The sequence below is a fragment of the Macaca nemestrina genome, chromosome 3, assembly GCF_043159975.1.
Source record: "Macaca nemestrina isolate mMacNem1 chromosome 3, mMacNem.hap1, whole genome shotgun sequence".
Lineage (NCBI taxonomy): Eukaryota > Metazoa > Chordata > Mammalia > Primates > Cercopithecidae > Macaca > Macaca nemestrina.
In genome coordinates, this window is record NC_092127.1 from 101,708,816 (window position 1) to 101,725,234 (window position 16,419).

Below are 16,419 nucleotides of genomic sequence, written 5' to 3' on the forward strand. Positions count from 1 at the left end.
CAGCTGGTGCAGTGGCATGCACCTATAGTCCTAGCTAGTTGGGAGACTGAGGCAGAAGGGTCACTTGTACCCAGAGTTTGAGGTTGCACTGAGCTAAGATCGTGCCACTACATTCCAGCTTGGGTGACAGACAGAGAAAATTACTGGTAGTGAAAAAGGCATGGTAAGATTTGTTTTTGGCAGGGTGTGGTAAGTCACGCCTGAAATCCCAGCACTTTGGGAGGCCAAGGCGGGCAGATCACCTGAGGTCAACAGTTCAAGACCAGCCTGGCCAACATGGTGAAATCCTGTTTCTATAAAAATACAAAAATTAGCGCATGATAGTGAGTGCCTGTAGGCCCAGCTACTCAGGGGGCTGAGGCAGGAGAATGACTTGAACCCAGGAGGCAGAGGTTGCAGTGAGCAAAGATCGTGCCATTCCACTCCAGCCTGGGTGATAGAGTGAGACTCCACCTCAAAAAAAAAAAAAAACAACTTTGCTTTTAACAGTTCACCCTGTGCTAAGAGAAAAGCAGATTATATGACCCAGTTTAGTTGTTGTCAAAAGCAGTACTTCTCAATTTTTTTTTTTTTTATTTAAAGAGACAGGGTCTTGCTCTGTCACCAAGGCTGGAGTACAGTGGTACAATCATAGTTCACTGTAATCTTAAACTCCTGGGCTCAAGCAATCATTCTGTCTCAGCCTCCTGCATAGCTAGGACTACAGGCATGGGCCACCACACCCAGCTAATTTTTTTTTTGTTTTTCAGTAGAGATGGGGTCTTCTGCTAGGTTACTCAGCCGGTCTTGAACTCCTGGCCTCAAGCCATCCTCCCACCTCAGCCTCCCAAAGTGCTGTGATTACAGGTGTAAGCCACCACACCTGGCCCTGCTTCTCAATCTTTATGCCCTCTAATTTGATAAACAAACAAAAAAAACTCTATCCTTTTATTTTACATTTTAAATTGAATTGATTATAGGTTTTGTAAAAAGTATCAAGGCAATGTTAGTTTCAGAATACACTTTTTCTAACCACACTCTCTTTGCCAGAGATGTTGATACTAATAAATCTCCCCTTCCCCTTCCTCACCTCCGTATCAACCTCCAGCCCAATTTTAGGAATTGTCCTAACGATCTCTTAGTCAAAAAAAAATCTTCCAATGCTAAACCAAAAAAGAAGGTCTATGATCTAATCATTACTCTGGATGAAACCCAATAAAATATTAGTGTGGATATGAGCTTCCAAATTTCCTTATATAGTAGCTGACTACCATATCTAATTTCCTTATATAGTAGCTGAATACCATATCTAATTTCCTTATATAGTAGCTGACTACCATATCTACCATATTTAATTCTTCCCATGAAAGAGCTCACAGTCTAGCAGTGGCTCTAAATTAGAAGGGTGATAGTTTGATGAGTATATTAAATAGAAATGAAATAATAATTAGTACAAGAGGGCATATCTGTTTTTAAAATGCCAGAAAGGGGAATACATGAGTGAGAAACAAAGTCATAAAATAAAATAATGTGTTCAAGAAACTGAATGTCCATACGGGGTCTAGCACCACGGGCATCAGTGAGGGAAAAGATAGGCCAGAAAAGTGGGCAACGGGCTTATACGACGGTTCATCTAATTCATCTACTTAGAGAGCCAGAGAATGTTTTTAAGCAGGGTAAAGCCATAACCAATCTGAAGTTTAGAAAGCTCACTCACTTTGACAAAAGCATGTATGTTGGTCTGCAGGAAAGCAAGACTGGACTCAAGAAGATCAGCTGGGAGGCCACTACTATGACCCAGGTAAAAGATGATGACAGGACAGAAGGCAGAGACAGTGAGAAAGAAGAGAGCATGGATTTTATTTTTATTTTCTAAAAGCCATTTAGATAGCATGTATTATATATATAAAACACTGTTCCAAGTGCTTTCATGTATTTATCTATTTAAGCCTCAAAACAACCCTATAAAATAGTCGTTTTATTATCTTTATTTTACAGATACGGAAAATGAGGGACAGAAAAGTAAGGCAACTTCCCTAAGACTGCAGTGTTAACAAGGGTGTAAACAGAACTTTGAACCTGGGCAATCTGGTTCCAGAATCTGTGTTCTTAATTACCATACTATCTACTTAAACTGAACAAGCAGAATGTTTACACTAATTAGGTAAGAGGAAAGATGACCGGGCACAGTGGTGCACGCCTGTAATCCCAGCACTTTGGGAGGCTGAGGCAGGCAGATCACGAGGTCAAAAGATCAACACCATCCTGGCCAACATGATGAAACCTTCTCTACTAAATACAAAAATTAGCTGGGCGGTGTGGCATGCACCTGTAGTCCCAGCTACCTTGGAGCCTGAAGCAGGAGAATCACTTGGAGGTTGCAGTGAGCCAAGATAGCACCACTACACTCCAGCCTGGGCGACAGAGCTAGAATCTGTCTCCAAAAAAAAAAAAAAAAGGAAAGATAAGAAGGTGAATGATGGCTCTGTTCACTCATAAACATTTACTGGCACCTACTACACATCACATGCAAGGAGATGGGAAAACAAAGACTCAATACAGCCACTGCTCTTCAGCCAACCAGTTGTGACTATGGAACAAGGATGAGAAACAGAATAGAGAGAGATGCTGGCCAGGTGTGGTGGCTGCTGCCTGTAATCCTAGCACTCTGGGAAGCCAAGGTGGGAGGATTGCTTGAGCTCAGGAGTTCGAGACCAGCCAGGGTAACATAGCAAGACCACATCTCAAAAAAAAAAAAAAAAAAAAAAAAAAAAAAAAAAGATGCTGCTGGGGAGAAGGCAGGACCAGAGAGATGAGCAGCTTGCATATGTTCTCAGATTTTATTCTGAAGGGACAAACGTATGGATTTTAAGCACAGTAGCTTCTTGCTATGTTAGTATTAAATACATTATCACCAATTTTAAAACAAAATTTCTTGATCTAACAGAACACATCATTTTAATTGATGAACCTAATGAACACTTACTGAATATCAATGATATTTCTATGCCCTATTGCTATTCCCTCCCCAGTTGTGGTAGTATGCACCTTCCTGTCATTAACCAAAAGGGAACAGAAAATGATAGTCATCAATTATTTGACCTGAATTTATTTAAAATAATACATTAACACTTCCCAACTCATTTTGACTCTAGAGGATCTGAAGAAACTTTTGAAAATTGTACCTGGACAATCTCTAGGAGAGATGCCTGGGAATCTGAAAATTTAACACCTGCCCTGGAGCTTCTGAACTAAAAAGTTTATGAAATCCTGAACAATGTTGTTTTGAATCATGAAGTGCATACTTGAAAGAAAAGGGGATAGAATCTTTGCTCTGAAAGTGCCTGGGTGATTCTCCAGTAGAAGGAATATACCCTAAAATAATGATAAAAAGTACAGTATAGTAAAGACTCACTAGTGGTGTAACAGAAAAAGCACAGTATTTAAAGCCACTTACCCCTGATTCAGATGTCAGATCTGTAACATTTAGGCAAGTCACTTAACCCCAGTGAGTCTCTATTTTCAAACTCTCAAAACAGATATATCAATACCTACTTGGAGGGGCTTCTGTGAAAAACAAATAGAAAAACTAATGATAGCACTGATAGGATGCCTGGAATAGACTAGTCTAAAAGTAGAATATTTTTAACAATTCATCTAAGGCCTAATCCTTCTTTCAACATCTTTCATTCTTCTCTCTTCCATTTCTGCTGCCTCTCATCTATTTAGAGGAACTCATCAATTTATTAATTAATGCATTATTATGTATTATTAATTAATCATTATTGAGATAACAAAGAATATCAACCTAAGAGTACAGCTGAAAGCCAGACACTGCCACTTGTGGGCTCTCTTATAGCCTTGGACCATCTCTAAGCCTTCAGTTCTCTTATCTGTATGGCAGAGTTAAGCTCAAAAAGTCTACCATTTCAAAACAACTTGACACACAATCACCATGTATACTCCCAGCCACTATTTGGTCCAGCATAGATAAAGATAAGCTAACTAGATTCTAACTTGCAAGACTCAGACTCCCTTTTCTGCTTCTTGTCCGCTTACTAGCATTACATTCCTGTTTCAAACATTTCATACCTTCCTGCTTTTAGCCAGCTTCACCAAAGTCAGAAACTAACACTGCCATTGATATGTTTTTATTAACTCTTTCCATCTCATTTAAACCATAGAGGTTCTAACAGTACATGGAAGGAGAGGTAAGTTGATCAGTAGTTAAGTAAGTAGGTAGGTGAATGGGTGGGTAGGTGGATGGATGATGGAGGGAAGATAAAATTGGGGATTGGGTAAAGATTCTTTTTGGCAGGAGAATCGAGAGGGCAAGTAAGAACGTAAGACCGGGTGAGTACGGGTGCCTCTTCCAGTAACTTGAAAATAAAAAAAATATACAGAGTTAAACTCTCAGATCAAAGAAAAACAGAGTCTCCGTGAAGAAAGGCCCCCAAAATATCAAAACTAGGAAAGTAACAATATTGAAGATATTTGCACTATTTAAAGAAAGAACATGACAATTCCATGTGGGGAGACAGATGGTCAGCAAAGAAATTCTATAAGTAAAAAAATAAAAATTAAAAGGATGACAAATATGACAGTATTTCAGATATATTAGAAAGATGATTCCTGTGGAGATAGCTAAGCCCATCTAAACATTAGATTCACTGACCTTCTTAATTCTGATTCATGCTCATCAAGAGACCTGAATATGATAGGTCTGCCTCGGGAAGAGAATGCCTCTCCCCTGTTCTGAAACCTTCAGTGGCTCCAGTCCATACTACCAATTTTGGCATTTAAAATTCTTCACAATAAAACTGCGCAAAAATTAACTTTTAGTTTCATTTTTCACCCACTACTCTCCTACAAGAATATTCTGTTTCAACCAAGCCGGTCTCTACTCAGATATTACTACAAACCCTTTTCTTAGGCTTCCTGCTATCTCCCTACCCAAGGTTCAAGTTCAGCTCAAATCTACCTGCTTTATAATGGCTTTCTTGAGTGCTCTAGTTTACCACAGCCATGCCCCACATCCAATCTTCTAAAGCATCCTGAATCACCCATACTATTTGATCATATTTAACATGTTTTCTTACTTCATATTTTCCATTTTGCAAAAAAAGCCATAGCTCTTCAGTCACAGAGAACCAACTTAGGATTCTTAGATTTTTTTTATATCTACTAAAGTGCCTACTCAACGCTGAGAACAAATAGATGTTCAATAAATAGATGCATAAATAGAATTAACCTTCTTTATATAATGCCTAACCTACTCATAATGACAGCTTTATACTTATATCACATCACTATTGTATATAAAATCCCTTAAAAATATCAATTATATATACATCTGCATGCATATTTATGTAATATATGTATGCTGGCATGTGTGTGTGTGTGTGTGTACAGTCATGTGCCATATAATGATGTTTTGGTCAATAACAGACCACATATGCAATGGTAGTCCCATAAGATTATGATGGAGCTGAAACATTCCTATCACCTAATGATGTCATAAGCCATTGTTAATATCCTCACCCAATGCATTACTCACATGCTTGTGGTGATGCTGATGTAAACAAACCTACTACACTGCCAGTCATAAGAGTACCATTACATACAGTACATAATACTTGATAATAAGTGACTATGTTACTGGCTTATGTATTTACTATACTGTACTTTTTATCATTATTTTAGAGTATATTCCTTCTACTTATAAAAAAAGTTAACTGTAAAACAGCCTCAGGCAGGTCCTTCAGGAGATATTCAAGAGGAAGACATTATTATCATTGGTGATGACAGCTCCATGCATATTACTGCCCCTGACAGCTTTCCAGTGGGACAAGATATGGAGGTGGAAAACAGTGATATTGATGATCCTGACCTTATATAGCCCTAGGCTAATGTGTGTATTTGTATCTTAGTTTTTAACAAAAAGTTTAAAAACAAACAAACAAAAAAACTTGTTTTAATTAAAAAAAGCTCACAGAAGAAGGATATAACAAAAAAACTATTTTTGTACGGTTGCACAATGTGTTTTAAGCTGTTATAAAAAAGCCAAAAAGGTTTTAAAAATGTTTAAGTTTATAAAGTAAGGAAGTTACAGTAAGTTAAGGTCAATTTATTATTCACAAAAGGAAAATGTTTTTTATAAATTTGGTGTAGCCTAAGTATGCAGTGTTTATAAACTCTACAGTAGTGGACAGCAATGTCTTAGGCTTTCATGTTCACTCACCACTCACTCTGACTCACCCAGATCAACTTCCAGCCCTAAGAGCTCCATTCAGGGTAAGTCCCTGAAACACGTGCATGGTTTTTTATCTTTTATATTGTATTTTTACCTACTTTCCCTATGTTTAGATCTATATACACTTACAATTGTGTTACAGTTGCCTACAGTATTCAGTACAGTAACATGCTGTACAGGCTTGTAGCCTAAGAGTAATAGGCTATAGCATATAGCATAGGTGTATACTACTTACTTGATTATACCTACACAACCTAGGCTTATGTAAATATACTCTATGATGTTCGCACAACAACAAAATCACCTAACAATGCATTTCTCAGAACGTGTCCTCATTGTTAAGCAATGCATGACTGTATATACACATATATATACAAACACATACATATGCATATACACACAGGTATACATATATACACACAGCTACAGTCTGCATTTTTTCTATCACTTAGCTCTTTGCTACTGATATGTTTTTTTATTGGCTCTTACCTGGTTATAATGGGATCTGCAGCATGATTTGGGCCCCATCGTCCCAAAAGCCCCCGGCCAACCAGTCCAGTCCGTCCTGCAGGATTTCTGGAAAAACAAAAGCATAAAATCAATTGAATGTTTTCATCTTTTTAACCTGATTTGATCATAACCCAAAAGAAGGGAATACAAGCAGTAAGACGGAACTAATAAGTCCTTACAAATCCAACGGTACTACCACATATCTGGTGCTGAGGTTATGTATGCCATTACATTGCTATTTAATTTTTCTTTTGTGCATGTGATATGCTTTGAACTTGAACCAGGAAGAGGTTCTCATATCCAAAGTGGTTCTACAATGTGATGATTTGTTTCAGTTTTCACCTATACTCCTAAATTCAAACTAGAACCTTCCTGCATTCTTTTGGAACACCCACATCTCTCTTCACTTTCTCATTATTCTCATTTCCTACTCTACTCTCCTATAACCCTTCCCATTAAAGTTGTTCCTGTTACATTAAGTCCATTTTTCCTCAATGGTTTCTGGATTTTTATTATCATCAATAATATATATTTGTAGTATACAATAAGGTATTAGTATTACTATTTCACAGATTTCAAGTATACTAAAATACAATTTTATAAAAATGCCAACTATTTAACCTGATGCCACAATCTAGTGTTAAAAATTTGTCAGATAAACCCATCAATATTCATGCCTGTGTCATTTTATTTCAGTAAATATCCTTTAAATGTTTAACTTTCACTATGTACTACTAAAAAAATGTTCTAACATGTAATTCTACCTAAGGGTACATATCTTTTGGCCTCCCACTATATGAAAGTAAATAAACAACTTGCCAAAATATCCCTTTCTGCCATTTTTTTTATTCTTTCTTCCCAGTGACTGTTATTAAAATTGAATGAATTTTTATATTGTTTTTGTATAGACTCAGAAATATTTCAGCAAGACTTGCAAATAGCAACAGAAAGAAAAGACAAGACAGCTGACAATAATTCTTTCCAAATTAACAGGAGGAAGGGCAGAGTGGCCAGCAACCATGTGTGTGTGTGTGTGTGTATATATATATATATATATACACACACACACTTTTTTTTTTTTTTTTTTTGAGACGGAGTCTCACTCTGTTGCCCAGGCTGGAGTGCAGTGGCATGATCTCAGCTCACTGAAACCTCCGTCTCCTGGGTTCAAACAATTCTCCTGCCTCAGTCTCCTGAGTAGCTGGGATTACAGGCATGCGCCACCATGCCTGGCTAATTTTTGCATTTTTAGTAGAGACATGGTTTCACCATGTTGATCAGGCTGGTCTTGAACTCCTGACCTCATGATACACCCGCCTCAGCCTCCCAAAGTGCTGGGATTACAGGCGTGAGCCACCGTGCCCGGCCTGCAACCATATTTTATTCCATGTAACCACACATCCCTGAACACAAGTGATCAAGGCCACCATTAATAGACAGGTTAGTTTGGATAGATGACCAAGACTGTAACTTGTAAACAGGAAACTGGAAAGGACACACAGATTATATTAAAACCTGAAAAGCACAGATGGTTATTTGCAAAGAGAGAGTAGTAAGCCAGCAATATAGACAAAAGCATAAATGAGGCAGAGAGAGAGTCCTGATGGATTTCGAACTCCATGTTTTCCTAAAGTCAGCTGCATTTTTGCTTTGAGCTCCTTGAGACATTCCTATAGCCTTAAAATAAATTTTACTTTTGCTTAGGCAAGCTAAAGTTAGTTTCTATTAGTCAAAGAGACTTGACTAAACGAACAATCTATCTTGCATTTCCATCTATGTATCTTACCCATCTTTTCATATATTTTATCTTTTTGTAAATTTATCTATAAAAGAACCTAAGGAATCAGTCAAATGCAAGGAGAATTTGACTTAAAAAGACTCAGTAACATAGAAAGATGTGTAAGTTATCACCAAAGAAAGAACTTAGCAAAACTGAAGGACCAGGTTGAGATGAGAGGAGTACTACCATTTCCTTGTCTTACAGGAACCAAGAATACAAAGTGTTAACATTTTTATAAGGTGATAACCATGATTTCAAATCTGTGATCCTTCTTTGGTTTTATTTAGTACATGCTAATTTTTACATTTCTTTCTAATATTTTAATATGATTTGGCTCTGTGACTCCACTCAAATCTCACCTCAAATTTTAATTCTCATAAGTTGAGGGCAGAACCTGATGGGAGGTGACTGGATCATGGAGGGCAGTTTCTCCATGCTGTTCTCATGATAGTGAGTGAGTTCTCATGAGATCTGATGGTTTTTTTTGGTTTTGTTTTGTTTCTTTTGAGATGGAGTCTTGCTCTGTTGCCCAGGCTGGAGTGTGGCGGCACGATCTTGGCTCATTCCAACCTCTGCTTCCTGGGTTCAAGCAATTCTCTTGCCTCAGCCTCCCAAATAGCTGGAATTACAGGCGCCCGCCACCATGCCCAGCTAATTTCTGCATTTTTAGTAGAGACAGGATTTTGCCATATTGGCCAGGCTGGTCTCGAACTCCTGATCTCACATGATTCATCCACCTTGGCCTCCCAAAGTGCTGGGATTACAGGTGTGAGCCACCGTGCCTGGCCAATCTGATGGTTTTATAAGGGGCTTTTCCCCCTTTACTTGTTCACTCTCTGTCACCTGCTGCCATGGAAGATGTACCTTTGCTTCTCTCTTGCCTTCTACCATGACAGTAAGTTTCCTGAGGCCTCCCCAGCCATGCAGAACTGTAAGTCAATTAAACTTCTTTCCCTTATTAATTACCCAGTCTTGGGTATGTCTTTTTTTTTTTTTTTTTTTTTTTTTTTGAGACGGAGTCTCGCCCTGTCGCCTAGGCTGGAGTGCAGTGGCACAATCTCAGCTCACTGCAACCTCCACCTCCCAGGTTCAAGCAATTCTCCTCCCTCAGCCTCCTGAGTAGCTGGGATTACAGGTGCCCACCACCACGTCCGGCTAAATTTTGTATCTTTAGTAGAGATGGGGTTTCTCCATGTTGGTCAGGCTGGTCTTGAACTCCTGACCTCAGGTGATCTGCCCACCTCGGCCTCCCAAAGTGCTGGGATTACAGGCGTGAGCCACCGCACCCAGCCAGGTATGTCTTTATAGCAGTGTGAGAACAGGCTAATACATTTTTATAATATCTTCTTAAGGAAAATGGGTAATTTTTTAGTTGTACAGAAAAATCATTTTTTAAAAAATATAGAAAGACCCTTGATGTTAAATTTTTGCATTATCTTTATTTTTACTCTTACAGGTTTGGATAAATTCTTACTTTAAGATACTATACCATTTAATAAATATCTGCTGAACAATTTTCCTTTCTATTAATGTATTCAATTAATTATTTCTATTTTCAAGATAAAATTACAAAAAGATGCATTCAAACGCTGCCTCTGCCACTTGCTCGCTGTATACAAATTGCTTACACTCTTTCCTTCAATTAAAAATTCAACTAAAAATATCCACCAACAGGGTTATTGTGCAGATTTAATTAGATCACATATATAAATAAATTTGTACAACATCTGGGTCATATAAGGATTTGATAAATACAAACTGTCTTTTCTACTTTTTGGTGACTCATTATTGCAAGATGCTCTACTCCCAGTACCTACCTTGGTCTTCCATTTTCAATCTCATACAGGCCATTCTTGCTCTTTCTCTCAACATGCCCATCCTTTTCATTAAACTTGGGAGAAAAATTACTTTCACTGTAATGAGAATACCAATGTAAAATAAGAAATAATCATTCAAAACTACCAACAGCTTAATAATGCAAGTCAATCTGTTATCCATAGGAAGTATTTCTGAAACAGTAAATTTTTAAGGGTTAGTTTTTTTTCCACAAATCCGTCTTATTCCTTCAAAACAATTTTTAAGGGAAAAAAAAAGTTTTAACCAAAACACCATACATTACAAAGATATATATTATTATTAAACTTATTAACCCCTCTGGGAAGGACTACCAGCAGAAGAGCTAGAGCTCCTACCACATGCTACAGAAAGGTGTATTAGCAAGAAGGAATTGTTGGTGGGCACATTATGAAAACTATTGGTTCCCATGTAATTCCAAAAATAAGATTCCTTCCGACGATGTTTCTACTATTTCAAAATAATTTAAATTTCTTCAAATGCACACTGATTAATATTTTTATCAAAGAAAACCCACGAAGCAGTGAATTTGCCCCCACAAGCTGCATAATAAATATGATGTAAATTAAAAACAGACATACTATGCTGGAAATGTTCTAGATTTTGATCCAGGCAGTGGTTACAGAGCTTTGTAAATGTAAAACTTTACTGAGCTGCACACCTTCACATGTAAGAAATGTGCACTTTACAGCCGGGCACGGTGGCTCACGCCTGTAAGCCCAGCACTTTGGGAGGCCGAGGTGGGCAGATCACGAGGTCAGGAGATCGAGACCATCCTGGCTAACACGGTGAAACCCCATCTCTAATAAAAAAATACAAAAAAAATAAAGAAATGTGCACTTTAATATATTTATATCATGCCACAACAAAAAAATTTTTATGTTTTATTTATTTCTTCTTTTTTTTTTTGAAATGGAGTCTTTTTTCTGTCGCCCAGGCTGGAGTGCAATAGCACTATCTTGGTTCACTGCAACCTCCACCACCCAGGTTCAAGCGAATCTCCTGCCTCAGCCTGCCGAGTAGCTGGGACTACAGGAACATGCCACCATACCCGGCTAGTTTTTTATATTTTTAAATATAAATATATTTTATAAACAGAATATGTATTATATATATATAAATAAAATATACATTTTATATTTTTAAAATATAAAAAATTAACCGGGTGTGGTGGCACGTTCCTGTAGTCCCAGCTACTCGGCAGGCTGAGGGTTTCATCATGTTGGCCAAGCTGGTCTCAAACTTCTGACCTCAAGGGATCCGCCCACCTCGGCCTCCCAAAGTGCTGGGATCACAGGCGCGAGCCACTGTGCCCGGCCCAACAAAAAATTTTGTAAACAGACATAACTAAACTACTCTCCTCACCACTATAAAATCCCTGCCATAATTGCACTGACAGTGAATAAAGAGTTATGTAGCACTGGATAGTTCATGGGCAGTTCTGACACAGATTTCACTTTTTTCTTGCTTTAAAGCCAGTGAGTGAGCAAAGAAATATCCGTGGGTTGGGGAATAATTTCCAACTTCAACGATCCATACATTTTCTTAAGACTTCTAACCAATCTGCCATCTAACATGCAAATAAAAAGAATTAAATGATAAAAACCATGAAATTATAAAACCAGAGTTGCAATGCCTTTGGGACTCTAGAGAGGCACCCCTTTAAAAAAATCACCAGGCATGCTGGCTCACGCCTGTAACACCAGCACTTTGGCAAGCCAAGGCAGAAGGATCACTTGAGCTCAGGAGTTCGAGACCAGACTGGACAATAATACTGTGAGAACTCATCTCTGCTAAAAATTTAAAAGTTAGCCAGGCATGGTGGCACACACCTGTAGTCCCAGCTGCTCTGGAGGCTGAAGTGGGAGGATCACTTGAGCCCAGGAGATCAAGGCTGCAGTGAGCTATGATCACACCACTGCACTCCACCCTGGGTTAGAAAAGGAACATAAAGGGGTGGGAAAAATGGGGAGATGTTGGTCAAAGGGTATAAAGTTTCAGTTATGCAAAATGAGTAAGTTCTAGAGATCTAATTTACAGTGTGGTGACTACAGTTAATAATACTGTTCTTGTCCAGCCTGGACAAAACAGTGAGACCCCATCTCTACTTAAAAAAAAAGTAAAATAAAATTAGCCAAGTATGGTGGAATATGCCCATAGTCCTAGCTACTCAGGTGGCTAAGACAGGAGAATCACCTGAGCCCTGGAGTTGAAGGTTAGAGCAAGCTATGATCACATCACTGTACTCCAGCCTGGGTGAAGTACAGTCTCAAAAATAGAGAGCGCACCAGTCTCAAAAACAGTAATAATACAGCATTGTATACTTGAAACTCGCTGAGAGTAGATCTCAACTGTTCTCACTACACACACAAAAAAAGGTAGCCATGTAAGATTATTTTAAATGGCTTGATTGTGGTAATCACTTCAAAATGTATATGCATGTCAAAATATCACATTGTACACTTTATATATAGTTATTTGTCAATCATACATCAATAAAGCTGGAAAAAATAAAAGAAACAAACACAAAATGTTAATCAATGCAGCACTTCTATGAATTTAGTGAGAGCCCTTTCTCTCTCATTCTTCCCCTCTCTCTCCCCTTTATCTATCCCTCTTCTATTTTTTCACACTGGTTTATCATCATCCTGTTCTTAGTAACCTGGAAAATTTGCTGAAAAATACTTTCACAAGTCTAGTTATATTGGAAAACAACCACAAAAGATATTCTATTGATAACCCAAACAGAACACATGAAAACAAGTACCATCAGCTGTTATTTCAAAACAAATATAATAGTACCAGCTGTTATTTCATAACACATAGCTGATGCTATTTGTTATTTCAAATCAAAAAAGATTTAACTATTTGGAATTATCCTCCTAAAACCCCCAAAAGAATAAAAAAAATGAACTGTTTATCTTTGGCAAGAATTCAAGCAAATGTGGAAACTAAGTTATAACACAGCTAAGCATAGATTGAAATTATTTTCAGGTGTCAAAAAGATACTTTACAAATAAAACCATTAACTTCTCTAAAAGTCTTACTCCCAGCTAATGCTGTCTTATTTGCTCACCTGATCTGAGGATCTGCCCACCTGGGTCCAGCCAAGACAGAGACTGCAGTGTATTCCACAGGGTTATAGTCCTGCCACTCAACAAGCCAGCCCACTTTCTCATTAGGAACCTGGCTTCGTTCAACTTTTGAACCTGGGTAAGGAGACGTCCGAGCCTTATTGTGGGAATTCTCTTTGGAACCATTAGAACCAGACATGACGTTGGTATTAAGATGAAACCAACAAGATGAAAACGAGTTTCTGGGGGAGAAAAAGAAAAAACATTTTACATAAATACCAAAAATATATTAATTAAAGAACCTAGGCCGGGCGTGGCGGCTTATGCCTGTAATCCCAGTACTTTGGGAGGCCGAGGTGGATCACCTGAGGTTAGGAGTTCAAGACCAGCCTGACCAACATGGTGAAATGCCATCTCTTCTAAAAAGACAAAATTAGCCAGGCATGGTGGCATATGCCTGTAATCCCAGCTACTTGGGAGGTTGAGGCAAGAGAATCGCTTGAACCCAGAAGGCAGAGGTTGCAGTGAGCCAACATCGCGCCATTGCACTCCAACCTGGGCAACAAGAGCAAAAACTCCATCTCAAAAAACAAAAACAAAAGAAAAAGAACCTAATTCAAAGACCCAAAAACATACTTCCCAATTTCAAAAACCTTTAAGTGTCAGAAAATTCAAATATGATGCATATTAGTCTAAAAGTCCAACATCTATGAGAGATTATTTTCAAATATACATTTTTTTAACATACAGCTAAATCTTATTAGTTGGAACTCACTCACTGAATTTATTTTAGGCAAAAAAAAAAAAAAAGACACAAGCTTACTTGTGTGTTACCTGTTGTAGAAGGGGAAGTTTGTTATGAAAACTCAAACCATAAAAACAAATGTAGGCCCGGCGTGGTGGCTCATATCTGTAATCCCAGCACTTTGGGAGGCCGAGGTGGGCAGACCACTTGAGGTCAGGAGTTCAAGACCAGCCCACTCAACATGGTGAAACCCTGTCTCTACTAAAAAATACAAAAATTAGCCAACTGTGGTGGTGCGCACCTGTAATCCCAGCTACTGGGGAGGCTGGGGCAGGAGAATCGCTTGAACCCAGGAGGTAGAGGTTGCAGTGAGCCGAGATTATGCCACTGCACTCCAGCCTGGGCAACAGAGCGAGACTCCATCTCAAAAAACAAAAAGTATAAAAGAAAATCGTTTAAAGTCTATGTGAAGGAATGCATTTTTAAAAAATCATCTATAATATACACGTAAAACGTATGGCAAAAATGGTTCAAAGGAAAAATGGGAAAATAGAAATTAAATACTGAAAAATTCTTACACTGAAAACGAACTAATGTAATATAATCTGAAGGTAGACTGTGGTAAATACACAAATTGTAACCTGTAGAGCAAAATTTAAATAAAATATACAGGCATGAAACAATTGGAGAGCATATGCAAAAGAAAAATCAACCAACCTTCACCCTAACCACACAGCATATACAAAAAATTTTTCATATCTCATCTTGCCCAAAAAGTTAAATGGCTTCTCATTATCCTTAAAATAAAATACGAATTCTTGATGACCTTAAATTAGGACATCTAAAGTAGGAAAGGAGATTCGGAGGACATGGTAAAATTATGATAGCTCCTTTCCCCTGCTCTCACAATACCAGTCAGTTTGACCTTCTTAAGACAAATGATTGACGGGGCAAACATCCACTTGACCAAGGTTGTGGAATAAGTCAACTGCATGTGCCTCCTGATCTCATACAGTGAGAAGTACACAACAATCATTTGAGGTATTTCTGCCAAAAATATATGACATGAATCTGGACATTAGGAAACACAGGACAGACCCGGGTTAAGAGACATCTTACAGAATAAAGGTGTGTACTCTCTAAATTGGTAAGGTCATGAAAGATAGAGAAAAGTGCAGGAACTCTTCTAGATAGATCAAGACTAAAAAGACATGACAATTAGAAGCAATCAATGATCCTGGATGGGCTGATAACCATAAAAGAAAAAGTAAACATTGCAGGATAGGTAGTAAAGTTTGAATGGGGTTGTATAAATAATTTTAAAAGGCGAATTTTTTTAAAGTATCTATTTACTCCCAACAAAGAAAAATCCAGGACCAGATGTCTTTACTGATAAATTCTACCAAATATTTAAAGAAGAATCAACACCAATATTCCCTCAACTCTTCCAAAAACCTGAAGAGGAAATAAACACTTCCAAACTCACTCTATGAGGCCAGCATTATCCTGATACTAAAGCTCGACAAAGACACTATAAAAAAAAACTACAAACGAGAATCTTTGATTAATACTGATGTGAAAATCCTCAACAAAATAATAACAAACAGAATTCAACAGCACATGAAAAGGCTTATACACCATGACCAAGGGAGACATTCCTGGAATGCAATGATGGTTCCACATAATGAAAATCAATCAACATAATGTACCACATTAACAAAACTTTTTTAAAAAACACAATCCTCTTGATTGATGCAGAAAATTTATCTAACAAAATTCAACACCCTTTCATGATTTAAAAATATTCAACAAACTAGCAGTAGATGGAAATTACCTCAACATAATAAAGGCCATATATGAAAAGCCCACAGCTAATGGTGTAAAGGTGAAATACTGAAAGTTTTTCCTCTAAGATCAGGAACAAGACAAGGATGTTCACTTTATTTAATATAATACTGGAAGTTCTAGCCAGAGCAATTAGGAAAGAAAAAGAAGTTCCGGCCAGAACAATTAGGAAATGAAAGAAAGGAAAAGGCATCCAAATTGGAAAGGAAGAAGTAAAACTGGTTGAGCATTCCTAATCCAAAAATCCAAAATCAGAAACTTTTTGATTGCTGATATGATGCCACAGATAGAAAATTCCACACCTCGCTTCATGTTGATGGGTCACACCAAAATTGTTTCAGGCACAAGTTTAAAATATTGTATAAAATTATCTCCAGGC

At 37.8% G+C, this 16,419-nt stretch overlaps 1 protein-coding gene across 5 annotated transcripts in view; it reads right to left on the bottom strand.

Moving 5' to 3' along the window:
- Positions 1 to 16,419, bottom strand: part of LOC105479655 (nudix hydrolase 9) — a 36,107-nt gene that overhangs the window by 9,736 nt on the left and 9,952 nt on the right. For all 5 annotated transcript variants that reach the window (XM_011737748.3, XM_071093324.1, XM_071093321.1 and 2 more), the window contains exons 2-4: positions 13,453 to 13,692; positions 10,340 to 10,435; positions 6,722 to 6,808 (exon numbers count right to left, since the gene is read on the bottom strand). In XM_011737748.3, the coding sequence (XP_011736050.2) occupies positions 6,722 to 6,808; positions 10,340 to 10,435; positions 13,453 to 13,692 (423 nt within the window). The remainder of the gene's footprint in view (positions 1 to 6,721; positions 6,809 to 10,339; positions 10,436 to 13,452; positions 13,693 to 16,419) is intronic.